General features: G+C 57.9%; 4 protein-coding genes and 1 non-coding gene across 5 annotated transcripts; all 5 read right to left on the reverse strand.

The window, feature by feature from the left end:
* Positions 1-6,172: 6,172 nt before the first annotated feature.
* On the reverse strand, positions 6,173-9,310 carry A1Q1_07066 (uncharacterized protein; the record flags this gene model as incomplete). The annotated part of the gene is made up of 6 exons (XM_014327315.1): positions 6,173-6,405; positions 6,453-6,549; positions 6,597-7,025; positions 7,068-8,105; positions 8,205-8,539; positions 8,653-9,310. 6 exons carry the CDS (start codon positions 9,308-9,310, stop codon positions 6,173-6,175), a joined length of 2,790 nt encoding a protein of 929 aa, XP_014182790.1.
* Positions 9,311-9,371: 61 nt separating this feature from the next.
* Positions 9,372-9,991, reverse strand: A1Q1_07067 (uncharacterized protein; the record flags this gene model as incomplete). The annotated part of the gene is made up of 4 exons (XM_014327316.1): positions 9,372-9,381; positions 9,441-9,726; positions 9,772-9,850; positions 9,896-9,991. The coding sequence occupies 4 exons, from the start codon at positions 9,989-9,991 to the stop codon at positions 9,372-9,374; spliced, it is 471 nt and encodes a 156-aa protein (XP_014182791.1).
* A 653-nt stretch (positions 9,992-10,644) lies between these two features.
* Positions 10,645-10,741, reverse strand: A1Q1_t200. Its single transcript has one exon. It is a non-coding gene; the product is annotated as a tRNA-Glu (tRNA).
* Positions 10,742-10,877: 136 nt separating this feature from the next.
* A1Q1_07068 (uncharacterized protein) lies at positions 10,878-11,558 on the reverse strand (the record flags this gene model as incomplete). Its single annotated transcript, XM_014327317.1, has 1 exon — positions 10,878-11,558. The coding sequence occupies one exon, from the start codon at positions 11,556-11,558 to the stop codon at positions 10,878-10,880; it is 681 nt and encodes a 226-aa protein (XP_014182792.1).
* Positions 11,559-12,476: 918 nt separating this feature from the next.
* Positions 12,477-14,647, reverse strand: A1Q1_07069 (uncharacterized protein; the record flags this gene model as incomplete). The annotated part of the gene is made up of 7 exons (XM_014327318.1): positions 12,477-12,500; positions 12,634-12,900; positions 12,961-13,196; positions 13,241-13,455; positions 13,535-13,939; positions 14,013-14,154; positions 14,314-14,647. The coding sequence occupies 7 exons, from the start codon at positions 14,645-14,647 to the stop codon at positions 12,477-12,479; spliced, it is 1,623 nt and encodes a 540-aa protein (XP_014182793.1).
* Between the last annotated feature and the right edge of the window lie 357 nt (positions 14,648-15,004).

Below are 15,004 nucleotides of genomic sequence, written 5' to 3' on the forward strand. Positions count from 1 at the left end.
GCTGAGGACATCGCAGGTTAAGGGTGCTTCTGCGACGCAAATCCAAAAGGAACGGATGTTCCTGAAACCACCTCCCAGCTCGCTCCGTTGGCCTTGGTGAGGTTTAGGGGCAACCAGTAGCATACGCAGAGCTAGGGACAGTGGATGTTATGTTTCCACCGAGTGTGGAAGTACCTGTCGTCTGAAGCCCTGGGGGTAGAACCTTCTTTCGGACTTCTGGACTTCTGGTTCTGCCCAGTTTGAGGATGAGGGGGAAGAGACAGCAGGGTGCATGAACCTTACTGTGATTTTCGCTGTCCTGTCCTCGTGAGACCGCATGCACATCATGTCCTGAGTTCCGCCTTCCTTTCCTCATTTCAAGGAAGCAGCGCTCCGCCTGCCTCCGTGTTCGATGTTCGATGCCACCGAGAGAAGCCCGCACACATTTGAGGGCTACGCACTCTCATACGCACTCTCCCAGGACCTCCCGCTCCGTTCGGTGCTGGAGGGATGGGGGAGACAGCGGAGAATTAGAGTTTGCACACATGCGCCCCCTCTCGTACTCTCTCGTACATCTCGTACAGGGGCGTGCTGGTTCCACGGTCCTGGGCAAGATTTTCGTCGTCCGGAGACATTGAGGGGCCTGGGGCCTGGAGGGCCTCGGGGCACGCGGGCCTTGGCAGACGTGGCACGGCTGGCACGGCGGTCTGGACAACGGCTCATCGACGGACTGCATATCGAACTGTACGAGCCAGTCTGTATGGCCTCGTATTTAGCCCGGCCTGGCACGAGGAGTGCCTTCTACTCCTGGCGCCGTGAGAGACGGGCCTGGCGATGTTTGCCGCTCTGGATGTGTTCGGTATCAGTCCGTGCCTCCCATATTCTCAGTTACCAGCGGGCTGACTTGGAAATCAGCTGCGTTTGTGGAGCTCACTGATCGGAGCTTGATCACTCGTTGCGACGCAGCTGCATCCGAACAAAGGAGGAGTGGGCTGACCAAAACAAAACACAGCGGCGAGCTCAAACTTATCAATTGGATTCTGCAACAAACAACACGACCGACTATTCAGTTGTGGTCTCGTGATTCACTCGAAGCAAGCGAGCTTTAGAAGCTTCGCGGGTGCCAAATTCATGAAGCTGGGGCACCCGCGATGTCTCCTTTCCGCGTGGCCCCCTAGGCCTGGGACCCAACCTCAACCGGCGTGGAGGAGCTGAGCTGCGTCTCAGACTTCTATGCAATGTCAAGCACCAACCGCAGCGGTAGTCGAACAAGGTTCATGGGAACTTGCAGGAGCTTTGGCTTCGGATTCGAGCTAGAGCCCTAGGCGAGGGCGCGTGGCCGCTGCGTACATAACAATTCACTCGTATCCGTGCAGGTGCAGTGCAGGCACCAGCAGCCTCCGATCCGAACCCCCGGGAGGCGAGGTCGGGGGGGTGCTCGAGTCGAGCATGCCGATAAGCACCCGGGGGCGACAGCTATCAGCGCCAGCGGCCAGCGGCCAGGAGGGCAACGTAAAGGCAGCAGAACCGTCACATGTGCACTCTGCAGCCGGGCGATATCCGGCAGCACACTGGACAGGTAGTGCCTGGGTGTAACGGTCCGTTACAACGAGGTACACCGAACAGCAGTGAACGCAGTGAACAGCACGCGGCGGCAGAGCTAAACTGCCCGTGCAAAACCACGTATCGACCACGTTAAGTCGCTCGCCAATGTGCGCTGTGCACTGCGAATGAGATAGCGAGCTCGCCATGTCCATCAGCGGGGTCAGGATCCCAGGTAAACCTGGAGGCAGCGTTACGGTTTTGGTTGGCAGAGTTTAATCTGCACCTCTAAATTGCAAGTCCAGACTTCCGCTTGGAAACCCTTACTTTTCTCTTTCCTTGCTCTTCCTACAGCGGTCGGCCGCATGGTGCCGAGCGTGCCTCTGTGCCTCCCTGTCAGACTTCATGTCTGTCTCAGCTATGTCCACCCGACGTGCGGCCAGGCATTGAATAGCCTGCCTCGTTTGAAGAGATTGAGGTCCGCGAACACTTGGTGTTGTGATCAAATGTCGGAGCTGCGGCGCACGCTGCGACAGATTGCGAGACAAATGCCCAGGCTTTAAAATTGATTCCAAAAGCTAATTCGCAAGATCCACAGTGCCGAGACATGCTTAGCCGGCGCTAGCATGATACCAGGCGACTGTCGATCATTGTGGGGGCGTGTGCACGTCCAATAGGCAACTGTCACGCCCTTGCTTATATGTTTCATTGATCACCGTATTGTATGACTTTGGCCGACTCCAATCATTCTCACTCAATGTCTTGTATGTCCGGCAACGACTGCGATCGAGTGAGCGAGCGCTGAGCGAGCTTAACCGAAACAATGGACGCTGCATCCAAGGGAGCGACAAACTCTCTAGCGCAACGACGAGAAGTCTTCCGTACCTTTGCGAAACTCACCAACCTACGACCGCCCAACCTACGTCGGATGAACCCTCACTTTCGTGTATTAGAATCACGGTTGAAGTGGGCGCACAGTGGGCACCGTCACAGAGCGATCCTCAGTGATTGATGCGCAGTGTGTTTCAACGCGTCCGAAGAGGCATCTGCGCCGTGTTTCATGTGTATTCAGTTTCAAATTTGGTGGGCTGCTGCGCTAGCAGCGTTAGCGCAGGTCAGTGAGTGCTCATATGAGTTGCACGTCTCAAGTGCTAAGTTGCTTCAACGGGGCGCTAGTCCATCGCACCGGGCGATCACTTGTCTGTGCACCATGAGTATTGATCACCCACAATCCTGACGGTGGTGCAAAGGCCCTTGAGGAAGAGTGGGTATTTCAACCAGATGGCCGGGCAAGTAATGGGGTAGTATCGCTTCAGATGTTCGGTCAGGTAGACCTCACCATCTCACTTGCGCACCTGTTCGGCCAACGCACGAGTAGACCAGGTATGCGTGCCGCAGTGTCGTATGCTTGACGTACTGCAGAGGGACGGTCGGATGTCGGAACAAAAGTGGACAGGATCCTCGGACGCTCGGGAATATGGTGAAACATCCAGCGCCCCGCCTTCCCTGTTTCTGTTAGCCGCCGATGAAGCGTCCAGCCAACAGGCAGGAAGAGTCCGGCGCTAACGTCCTGCGTTTCTGCTGCGCGGCGGTTCTGGACACGGCAGCAGTTTATTAGCGTAGGACAGTGTCGTGTGTCAGCGCACGTCCATAGTGCCAGAACCCAGCGCACGGCCCTTCGCGGGGAAGTCCTGCGTTCATTTGAACGTGAAGGCAAGGCCCTGCGTTCATTTAGGCATGAAGGGAAGGCCTCCGGCGCCGATGGCTAGGTCGCTAGCACTCGTCCTATTGCGGATGACCGGCTGTCATTCTCGCGAGCGACTCGCCTCCGACGCCACAGCCGATCACCGGCTGAAGGCTCTCGTTATTGACGAGAACGTGGTGCGCCACAGCGCGGCTTGCCGTACTGCTTCCTGGTTTAGACTCGCCATGGCCCTTCAGAAAGCCGCAGCTGCCGTCAAGTATCCACCCCGAGTTGCATAACAGGCGTCGTGGCTTTACGGCGTAGCTCTTATCCATTATCGGCTGAGCCACATTGGGCCCTCGGCGCGCGCTGCGAAGTTGTCACCACCTACGAAGAGCCAGTCAACACTCCCTCTTCTTTGGTGTATACTTCAGGCTAGTTGCGCTCGTTACGAGCCAGTTAGTGAGGCAGTGCCGCTTCGCACTAGAACGCATCGTACATCCGCCAGCCGCTCAGTCGACGGCGTGAACGTTTCCAACAGCCCGCCATGACCGAGATTGTAAAGCTAAGAGCCGATTCCAACGCCGTTGCTTGTCAGGCATAACGCCGTTAAGCCTCGTGGCACACGGACCTGGCAGCTTGAGTTCAACCGTACGGCCGTTCGCTGGTGATGACCGCTACGGCCCCAACATGGGCAAAGGGCGGGCATAGTCCATCGGACTTGCGGGCTTCGGACATCGACCCTCATGTTGGCGAAACCATGAACGATAAAAGAGTGGGGCGGGGCATGCGCCGTGGGTTGCGTAGAGCGCATGCAACGCTTTGCTGCCGAAAACCGAGTACGCACGTCCGACAGGGAGCAAGGAGTGGGTTGCTCTCGGTGTCCGGCGCCCGTCGACCACGTTTGGTTTCCTCTTGCGCCGCTTAGGCGCTGTCTCGGCGCGCTCGGTGACATCAGGCTCATGCCTCGAGCCTCGCTACTCACGGACAAGCATACCACCTTGTTCGCCGGTAGGCTGTTCGCAAAGCGTACAGGTTACCAACCCATGTCCTCGAGGTGAGTGGCGAAAGGGACACTAGTACGACTCCTTTGGCATTGCCCTGCTCCCTGTCAATTAGGCAGACTTCGCATTCCTCTGAGAGCAAGACGTCCCATCGGACACTGCACAATGTCTCTGCGGGCTTCAAGTCGCTTGTGCGCCCCATGCCCGAGAGGCGAGCACGGAGGATGGTCAGCAACGCCGTGACAAACCGTAGTACCTGCGCCGCGCCCTGCCCGTCCAAACTTCGATCATCGGCTTGCGTTGGAGAGTGCGTAGTAGAGTGCGTACAACACCGTAATCGCGCGATATGAACTCTGTTCTCTCGCTACTTCTACGTCCGACGCACTGTATGCCCCTTTTTAAGTGCACTGCGCCAACTTTCTCTGCATCAGTGCGCACCCATTGCGTCAGCTTCCGTCCAGCGTTGAGTTACGATCACTCCATTCGCGGCCATTTGTCGTAGAGCATGAAGCATGTAGAGCGCGAAACTTAGCTTCATGCTCTGTAGCCTTAACGAGAGTGTGGGCCCAGAAACACAATGTGCATACGCTTACCAGTGTCTTGTCCGCTGGTCCTGACACCTTTGTCGCACCGATCGTGACTTCACGCCACTCTCTTCTCAGCACACTTGCCGTCGTACGCTGCGACACAAGCGCATAGGCGAGGTGTCAGACTGATAGACCCACCTCATCCTAGACATGGTCGTACGTCTTCAACGCACTGCAAGGGTACTCACCCGCCATGGGGGGCTTACACTACTGCATAAGCCGCGCTGTCATTGCCATGGCGTGAAGCGCGCGACACCTGAGCGGCACCAAGCGAAGCGGTGACTGCTGCAGTCGTACTTCTCTGTGTCTCAAAATCGGGCGTCGCACCCCCCAGACGTTATAACCTTCCACACACACAGATGGACCGTATGTACCACCCGTCCACGGCACCCCTGCAAGCCTGCTAGTTCAACCGCCGGCCCGCCAAGCGTATACGGCGGCGCCACCGCGTCCATCAACCGAGACGTTGGCGCGTACATCTTAGCGCGACCAGAGCGCGGCCAGCATGACAAACCCTCGACCTCTGAACAAACTGACCGACCCCGCACACGCAACAACTCACCGCTGATCCCTCCCGCCCTGAGCATGACCTGGGTGGCGCGCAAGGGACTATCTCATATATCCGCAGCACCCTCGAGGGCCATCGACTCCTTCCTCCGATCAGCGGCACAGTCACAGACAGACCTGACTGACTCAGCGCCGCGGCGTCATTGCCCGCTCGGCACCGCTGTGCCCGAACAACGCTGACATTGTGATTCCCAAGGCTGTCACTGGTATCCTGCGTGCCTCCTCACCCGGGACGTTGGGCGCATTTTCAATTCAGCAAGGAGGATCGTCGCTCTTCACTGTCTCAGCTAGCTGCGCCACCGCTCCCGTTGTTCCCTCATACGGCTTACCCACAGGCACATGCGCAACGCGGTCTGCCGCGCCTGACATCGGTAACAGTCGTCGGTATGTTAATGATACATTGGCTACATGATACGGTCTAGGTGAGAGGTAGAGCTGGTGGACTAATCTAAAACCGGGGCCGAGCGGCAGCCTTTCCCTTCGCAAGCGTCGCTCTATTCCGCCCTAGCCCGCCCCCGGTTGCGCCGCTGTTGCGATTACTCGCTGCGGGGCGGACTGCAGTCGGTTGGGCGCTGGAGTTGCCATCGTATGCGAACCCGCCCAATCTGTCTCTAACGTTCTGCCGTGAGGATTGGATGGAGGCAGCCCCTCGTTGATTTTGGGTCAGGGTTTCCCTACTTCTGCATTCATTAGCACGCGTCGTACTCCCAGCATCGCCGGACGCTCGTATCGCAGGCCGCCATAGTCACCACCACATACGCAAGCTTCATGTACCTGGCAATTGACGCCAGTCCTGACCCGAACTGCACTCACTGTTTGGATCCGCTACGCTGCTCGTGATATTTGACGGTGATCCCGAGAATCATTGTTCCGTAGTCCTGGTGATGTGCGTAAGCCTCGCATTCACGCTCAGTACCGCTCCCGCTTGCAGCCCAACATCCCATATGCCGGGGGTGGGTCCGCATGCAGTGCAGCGGATGTTCGAACCTTACCTTGAGCAAGCCCGCGGGCAAGCCTTCGACCTGTCGGAGCGCTGGCATGTCTGTAAATTCAGGTCAGCAAAGTGCGGCGCGCTATAGTTCAACTCACTGGTAGGCATAATCGCTGCAAGCATCTGGAGGAGTTCGTCGGAAAGCGGGAAGCCGTGCTGGGACGCGTAAGTCGACTGCAAACGAAGACAGGGAAGCTGTAACTCGAGGCAATAGAGAGCCGGGCATGGGGTGGTAAACCTACCTTGCTCTTGAGGGCCTGCAGCTCAGAGAAGCACTGTTGCTCTAGATCAGGGGGCCCATCGTTGCCAGTGGACCCATCGTTGCCAGTGGATTTCCGCTTCTTCGTACTCGTCCCTGCGACGGTAGCACCGGAGACCGCGGGCTCTTCCCCCGGGCTGTAGTCGTCGTCGCTGGGCCACGCTGAATCGTCAAAAGCCTGTTCCTCTTCTATGATCTGTTGCCGGGAACGTTTCCGGCTGAGTGGGTTGGAGACGGGCTGCTTGGACTGTTTCAGCTGGGCCAGAGGCACGACCCGAGCTTGACCTGTGGTACCAGTGGCAGTACCAGCAGAAGCCTTTGCTGCCTTCTTCGCCTTGAGCGCCGCTGGCTGACTGAAGTCCATCATCAACTTTCGGCGACCGTTCACGAAGTCTTGAGCGTGGGGTCCAAGCTGATCGCGTCAGCTCTCGACCGCTTCGTTACTTGGACTCACCGTGACATAAGCGCTGCTCCAGCCGTTCCGGTTGGCTATAATGTATTCCTTGAGGCAGCCTTCAATGACAAGATTCTGGATGAGACGCTCGGCGTCGCCGCGACCCCAATGCTGCCCAGCTCCATGGTGAGGGTTCCGGTCCAGATCTTTGCCCGCAGTCCCCTTGGCACCGCGGTAGCAGTCCGCAGCGTTGATGATTGTTATCCTATCGCTACTGCTGAACGCCTTCATCATCTCGACGACGGCTCTGGCATCGGCAGAAACATCTTCGACGACGATGTTATTCTTTTCACGGTCCATGCACACGTCGCACCCTTGATTGCAGTTAGCCGCGTTGAAGCTTTCGTTAAAGAAAGCGAGGATTTGCGTTCGTCGACAGTCGGTTTTGTTGTGACAGAATCGCAGCACCTCCTTCAAAGCATCCGTTTGGCGTTCCTTCTGTGGTCGCGACAAGTTCTGGTCATTGTTGATCAAGTTCAGCACCGTCTTCGAGTCCGCATACGTGTAGTACAGGATGCAGGTCGAGTTCTTTCCATCGCGGCCCGCTCGGCCGGTCTCCTGGTAGTAACCCTCGAGAGAACGCGGCAAACTGTGATGGATGACGTATCGTACATCGGGCTTGTCGATACCCATCCCGAAAGCGATCGTGGCCACAATGACTTCAAACTTGTGCTCCTGCCATCCCTCCTGGATCTTGCGACGGTCGCCTTTCGTCATACCAGCATGGTAATGCCAGGCTCGGATATCCTTATCGCGCAGCTCCTTGGCGATGATCTCGCACTTCTCTCGGGACGAGCAGTAGACGATGCCGCTGACTCCCTGGGTTTGAGTCTTGATGAAATTTACTATCTTCTCAAGGACATTCTTCTGCTTCGGCCTCACTTCGTAGTGCAAGTTGGGCCGATTGAAAGACTGTTTCAGTACTGTGCAGCCCCTGATACCAAGCACGCGAATGATGTCGTCCTGCACCTTCTCAGGAGCTGTAGCAGTGAGGGCCATGATCGGGATACCGGGATAGTCCTTTCGCAGGTCCCGCAACTTCAGATCTGGGTCGGTCAGTGTGATCGCTTTGGTAGTAAGGGCTTACAATCGGACCGGAACTACCGTCAGCTCTGTAATCACTTCGGACGAACTCACATCATGACCCCATCCACTAACGCAGTGCGCCTCATCGATGACGAACCGCGCAAGCTGCTTCCTCTGTTCCAATCCTCGCAGAATGCCCTGGATCCTGCTACCCATGGACAGCATCTCAGGCGTCACGTACACGACTTTGGTATAAGGAACCGGGCGATCCAGTTCCGCATGCGCAATGTTCTTGTCCGCCTGCGTGAGATCTCCGGTATACGCAATGGCGGGGATGTTGCGCTTGATGAGGTGGCGTGTCTGGTCGTTGATGAGGGAGATCAATGGAGACACAACAAACGTCACACCTCTCGTCTTCCCTTGAGAACAGATGGCAGGAAGCTGGTCTATGACAGTCAGCGATAGACCAGCGGAACAACGCACAGGTCAAGCTTTTCCCTCCTCCAGTGGGCATGAGTACGAAGACTACTGTCAGCACGAAGCGACTATCCGCTCTCACCATCTCTTCCTGCCATGGTCTCGTCGATTGCCTCCTTCTGGTGGGTCCGGAAGTTGGGCAACATGAAGACTTGTCGGAGCTTCTGGTTCACCTCCTTACTCCACGCGTACTGTTTCTCGATCTGATGTACCCGGGGCGTTAGAGCGCCAGCATCAGAGACGCCTGCGGTGGGATCGCTGGCTCTCGACGTCGAGGTTGGGGCTGAGACCAGGTTCCTAGCAGGTCGGCCGAGAAACTCTGACGGGGGAGGCGGAGATCGAGAGGGTGATGGAGAAGGAGACCAGATGGCGTCGAGATCGACCCCCTGCATGGCTTCCTCGGCCTGGGCCTCGACACTTGGCTGTGGGGCAAGTCGACGGGGAGTCCGAGGCGCGGGAGCGCTCTTCGGCAAGGGAGGAGAGGAAGGGGGGACCAGCTCCTCAACATCTGTCACATCTCCCTCGGCTTCCTCGATGTCGAGGTCGTCTATGTCTGGGGGCGGACTAGCGGGCACCAGACGAGATCGGCGAGAGGGGCCGGCAACTGGATACCCATGCTGAACGACTTCCGGTGATTGCTTCGTTGGAGCCGGTGGATCAGAAGACGGGTGATGAGATCGGACACCACGGTCGGTGCTTGCGGACAGGGGGGAAGGGTACGATCCTGTCGTTCGACTCATAGGTGCCTCAGCAGTTGGCGTGCCGATCGTAGGAGATTGCTCCGGCGCAGCCAGGGCAGCTTTAATGTCCGCTATACGTTTGGTCAGGAGAGCACTGGTCATCAGCTCTACGATCTATTCGCAATCTTACAGTTTCATGTCTGCCATTTCTGGGTCCTCATCCGAATCTCCACCGCTAAGACGTTGCTCGAGAATCGCCATCTTCTCTTCCATGTACTTGTTCAGCCATGATTGCAAACGTTCCCGAGGGTGCTCTTCCAGCTTCGCCGAGCCTCCTGGTGTAGCACTCGTCACAGTCCGGCGCGGCTGCAGAGGAGCAGGTGACACGGGGGTGGCGGATGAAGAGGCGGAGCTAGGATGCCCAGAAGAAAGAGGGGTTGCGGCTTGTGTGAACGGCTCCGCCTTGACGGCCATCGCTGCGGATTGTCAGCCGAGAGCTAGGGAAGGCGCCGAACACTCACGTTCTCCGCGTCGCATGCCTGAGAAAGGTCCGGCAGCTGGTTGCTGAGGCGACTTTGTTCGCGCTGCCTTTATCGCAGGCTGTGTAGGCTACCGTCAGTGAAAACGGAGGCGGGTCAAGCACACCTTAAATGGGTTGATCGGTGTCGCCGAGCTGGACGCGCGACGCGACTGATATTCGGAAAGGTTGCTTCGAGGAGTGGCACTAGAACGAGACGACATGTCTCATATGTGAGAAGGCTCGTATCTTTCGTATGTGTCGGTTCGGATATCAGTCGGCAGAGAACATGCTGTGGAGAGAGTGACGAAGTGGGAAGTTTATGATTGTTGTTGTCATGAAAACCGCTCATGAAACTCAGTCGCGTTGGTGGCGACCCCAACGGAACCAAACACGCAAGATTACCTCACCCGCCGGGTCTCGATGTCTGAGCTTCTCAGGCGTTTCTTCTCTACATCACCTCTGTCCGATTGCATGCGTAGCGAGCGCAGAGTCAAGGTGAAGATGAATAGGGTGCTGACATTCTCTGCATCCTCTTCCATCCGCCAGGTAGTGGACCCAAGTGCATTTCCTCCAAGCACATGGAGCTCCTGCAGACCATGAGCCTAACTCACTCCTTGACTTCCCTCGGCGCTCAGACCGTCCGCTACTTGATGCAGCACATTCTGACAGACACAGAGACACATACAACCACGAAGTCAAGATGACCAACAAAAGATGACCAACAATGTTCATGAACAACAGCTACAATGAAAGACCCCCCTGACTGGGCCTGAGTGGCGCATGTGGCTGCCTGAAGCCCTCGCCTTCCTCTTCTCGTCCAAAAAATTACAACCTGCCAATCTCCAAAAGAGTGGACGACCTCTCCAGGTCTTCCTTCTCCGCCAGGGAGTCGAACCCTGCTCTATCGCGCACTGCCGGAGCAATCTCTCGGACTTGAGAGGCGACTATACTAACCGATATACTAGCGAAGAGACGATGTCTGATCGCGAGCGCAGCCCCGACGGCAGCGCCGGCGTCTCCGCCGTCGTTCCGAACGTTCAAGCTCTCCCTCCTCTTTTACAGCCGTTCCTGCGGCTCTCCTGCCCTCCCGATACCATGGACAACACCCTATTGCTTCTCGTTTCGGCTCGAGTTGCGGGAATGTGTCGAGCTGGGGGAATGTCCATCGTCGCTGTTGTCCTTGGGTATGCTGATACTCGTGTACCTGCGGCGCTTGACACGGATCGTAGGCGTCTTACGCGGCTTGGGCTGCAGGCCACGCCTGACGTCGGGGTCTTCGGGATTGTCCAGACCATTCTGCACGCGGAACCGGCGGCTCTCGAGCCACTGGTCGCAGTCGCAGCGCTCCTCGCCCTCGTACCTCACGTGGACGCAGTTGCGCACTGTATTCGGCATCTCGGCAGCAGAGAGCAGGGCATACCGCGGCGGAACGACGTCGGGGGCAAGCTGCACCTCGGCCTTCTCGAACGGATTGCTGCGCGGCCTGGGCTGCAGTGCCTCAAATGTGCCGGGCTGCGTTGCGTCGTCGAGTCCCGCCACCAGGCGCCAGTGCCGGGACTCGGTCCACTCATCGCATGCGCAACGGCCAGAATCAGGCTCGGGCGTGTGCGTGCAGAAGCGCACTTCATAGGGTTCTTCGGATGAGGGCAGAAGCGCATACTTTGGGTACTCTTCTGAGGGGAAGAGGAACTGAGGTTGAGGGAGAGGGTCCTCGAGCTTCTCATGCCCCGAATCCTGGAGGCGCAGACGGCGCCGGAACGGAGAGCACAGGCTGAAGGTGTTGCCCATGTTCGATGTCAGCGGCTCGTTTCGAGGATTGGCGGGTGGATGTCGCTGATATCGTCGCGTAGTCGAAGTTCGGAGCAACGAGACGGTCGTGCGGCAGTGAGTAGTGAGGAAGGGGGGGGGAGAAAGGGGGCTCAAAGTACATATACCCAAGTTGCGTTCTCACGTCAGCTGACTGTCGTCGCTGCGCGCGCGCTCGCTGGCGAGCAGGGCCTGAGCCTGTCCCCAGGATGCTTAACCTCGGGCGAGCAACGCACCCAACCCAGCAACCCAAACTCTGCTCATTCACGAGCGAAACCCCACTGCAACCCAGTCCTTGACTGTGTCTCAAGACTGCCTCACACGGTGTGCCTAAACCGGCCGACTCAGCCAGAACCGTAAATGCGCCGTAAAGAGTGCCTGGGGTCGCATTCAGCAAGCCCACTAGCGCCGGCCCACCGCTGAAGGCTCCATAGTTCTCAGCATGTGCCTGACGTAACCATTGTATTGTTTACAGCTCAAAGCCGGAATATGAAAGAATCGGGGGGCTTCAGTAGTTGGAGCCGCTCATGCGAACGGAAGGCGGTGAGGAGCCGGTGACAGGCCCGGCAGCAGGCCCGGTTGCCCGGCAGCGCACCGGATCCCCGGTCCTGGGTCCTGGTACCCAAGCCATAAGAATCGGGAGCGGAAGGTGGCGGTGGTGGAGTTGACCGAGAGAGAGCATGAGGCGCTAGTTTGGGAATCTCGTCGGCAGCGAGGCATCTCAGAGATCCTGGGACGCCTGGGAGTTCTCACACTCATATCTGGTCGCCGCCGACCCTGTCCTTGATCTCTTGGCCGCAAGGTCACGGGGCAGGCGCGCCACGAGCGCGACGCCTCTTGAGCATGGGACAGATGAAAAACAGTCGCATGCATTCATGCACCTCCGACTCGTACAATATGCTACATCGAGTAAATAAAGAACAGCTGCAGAAGGTGTCAGCGTTACATTCCCTTTTTCCACAATCCATAACGCCATGACGTATAGTGCCCAGCCTGCATGAGGTCGCCGCGAGACTGTCTCGGCTACCTTGCAAACCATGCACAAGATACTACTCACCACCCATGAGATAATGACCATGGTCACGTACTGCAACCCTACAACCCAGGTAACGGGTTTCTTGATGCGGTATCCGGGGGCATCAACGCCGGCCTCCTCGCGCTCCGCGTCATACTTGAGCCGCTGCTTCTCGTTCATCCGCAGGGTATGCCCGAGCAGCTTGCCGTCGAGGAAGTCGAACAGCGGGCCCTCGAGGATCTGCCAGCTCTTGATCGCGATCAAGACGTAGATCACACGATCATAGGTCTGACCAGGTGTTGCGTCTTGCTGGTACGTTAGCTGATCCGTTGACTAATGGAAAAGCTTGGAAGCGGTCTCAACACTCACAATAGCACCACATGACACCTCCAGGATAACGTTGTTGCAGGCAATGAAGCCAGACCACAGCCCATACGCCGTTCCGATCAGTGTAGGATCAGGGACAAGGATTGGGAACGAGCTGATCCACGGCAGGACGTTGAGCGAGAGCGCGAAGGAGGCAAGCAGGATCGGCGCGACAGCGTTCACCTTGGTCAAGCCGATAAGCGCAAACGCGACGACGTACGTGGCGGCCCCGAGGGAGACTGGGGTCAGCTGTGCCTCCCAACCTTCAGCTGCTCAAACGTACCAAAGGGCATGCGCCAGCCGACCTTGTCGAAGAACACGCCGAGGAGCGGCACGACGACAATGACGACAACGTTCAGCAGCGCCGAGTAGTATCCGCCGGTCAGCGCCGTCGTGCCGCGCGTGCGCTCCTGAATGTCGGTCAGGTTTGACGAGTACACGGTGCGCGCCGAGTTCTGGAATATGTGCGCACCCGCCATGATCAGGTAGAAGGAAGGCCTGTTGTCAGCTTCTCCAAAACATGAGGTCAGCTCACAGTCGCAGTACGCTGAGGACGCTCATCTGGAGGCGGCCCCACATGCCGTCCTTGTGCGTGTGCTCTCCGGCAGCCTTGCGTTTCTGCTCAAGCTCGTATCCCGTCACCGGCCGGAACTCCTTGGGGAGGTACTTCTGCTCGAAGATCGTGTACGCGATCACGAGCAGCGTGCACGCCGCAATTACGAAGACGGGGATCCATAGCGCCCACCCATACCATCCCCCGAGGTGGGACATGGGCACAGCGCTGACTCTGGCGATGACGACGGTCGCACTGCCCCACGCCAGGTCGAGGGCGATCACGGTCGCGAGCCACCGTCCGTTGAACCAGTGCGCATACAGCTTCGACTGCGCACCTTCGAGCACGATCGAGCCGAGACCCATCACGATCCGTCCACCAATCAGCAGTGTGTAGTTGTTCGTGCTCGCAGCGCCAGCCGCGATGGCACTGCCGAGGATACAGAAGAAGCACGACCCGAGCGCCGCACTGCGGTCAGCTACCATCTTCCGAAGCAGCTTACTAGTGCGTCCCATAGTAGTCCATGATCGTGCCGCCGATCAGCGGCAGAACGGTGTTCACCAGGTTGCTCGCTGTCGAGATCGAGGCGAACTGGGCATCTGGGGTGAGCGTATGCACATGGGATTGCAAGGCTCTATTCGACACTACTTAGCGCCACAGCTTAGCGAGCAAGATGTGCGCACATGTGCGCATGTGTAGAAGTGCCGGCGTTAGCAGCGTGACGGCTTACGTGCAGCGCTGCACTTCCTTCGGCCGAAGCAGACAATCACTCCGATCCAATTGCGGGTGGCAGGTCGACTCACTGTTGATGTGAAGCTCCTTGACAAAGGTGCTCTTGAGCGGTCCGAGAGTGGACTCTGCGAACGCCGCCCCGGTCGTGTAGAAGAGGATGGTGACGAGGGCCACCAGGCGGTACTTCATTGGAATGTCGAGGGGCGCAAACGGCGTCAAATCCTTCGCTCTCGTCTGCGGGGAGGCGAGCTTGTCATCGTCGTCGTCTTCTGGCTGCTCTGTCGGGTCGAGTGCAGCGTAGGACGACGGCTTGCGGTATGTCAGGTTGGCGGTCTCGGGGTGCAGCGCCGGCATCTTCTCCACCTTGCCCTTCTCGAGTTCGACTTTCTCAGTGTCGCCGGACATGGTGAACAGTGTCGAGTCGAAGCCGATGTTGCAGGGGAGTGGGGGAGGGGGAGGGGTAGCGCACGGTCACGGTGTGCTGGTGTGCCGTGGATCGAAGGATCGGTGGTGTGCTCGAGTAGCTTTTGCTAGCATGGATGGGAGACTAGCGTGAGTAGCGGTTTTATCAGAATCGGTGATGCTGGTGATCGGTAGCTTCGGTAGTTCGGCGGGAGATGAGCCGATCGACTTTTCCGCTGGCCGCCGTTGTGCTGCTGCGAGAGCGCTGTCTGGAACCTGAACCAGTTGCATGATGTGCCTTAGACGTTTGCATGCCTCGCACTTCTGCTTGGCGCCGCGAAAGCAGCCCGTGTTATGCTT

The sequence above is a fragment of the Trichosporon asahii genome (assembly GCF_000293215.1).
Source record: "Trichosporon asahii var. asahii CBS 2479 unplaced genomic scaffold scaffold00009, whole genome shotgun sequence".
In the NCBI taxonomy this organism is placed as follows: Eukaryota; Fungi; Basidiomycota; class Tremellomycetes; order Trichosporonales; family Trichosporonaceae; genus Trichosporon; species Trichosporon asahii.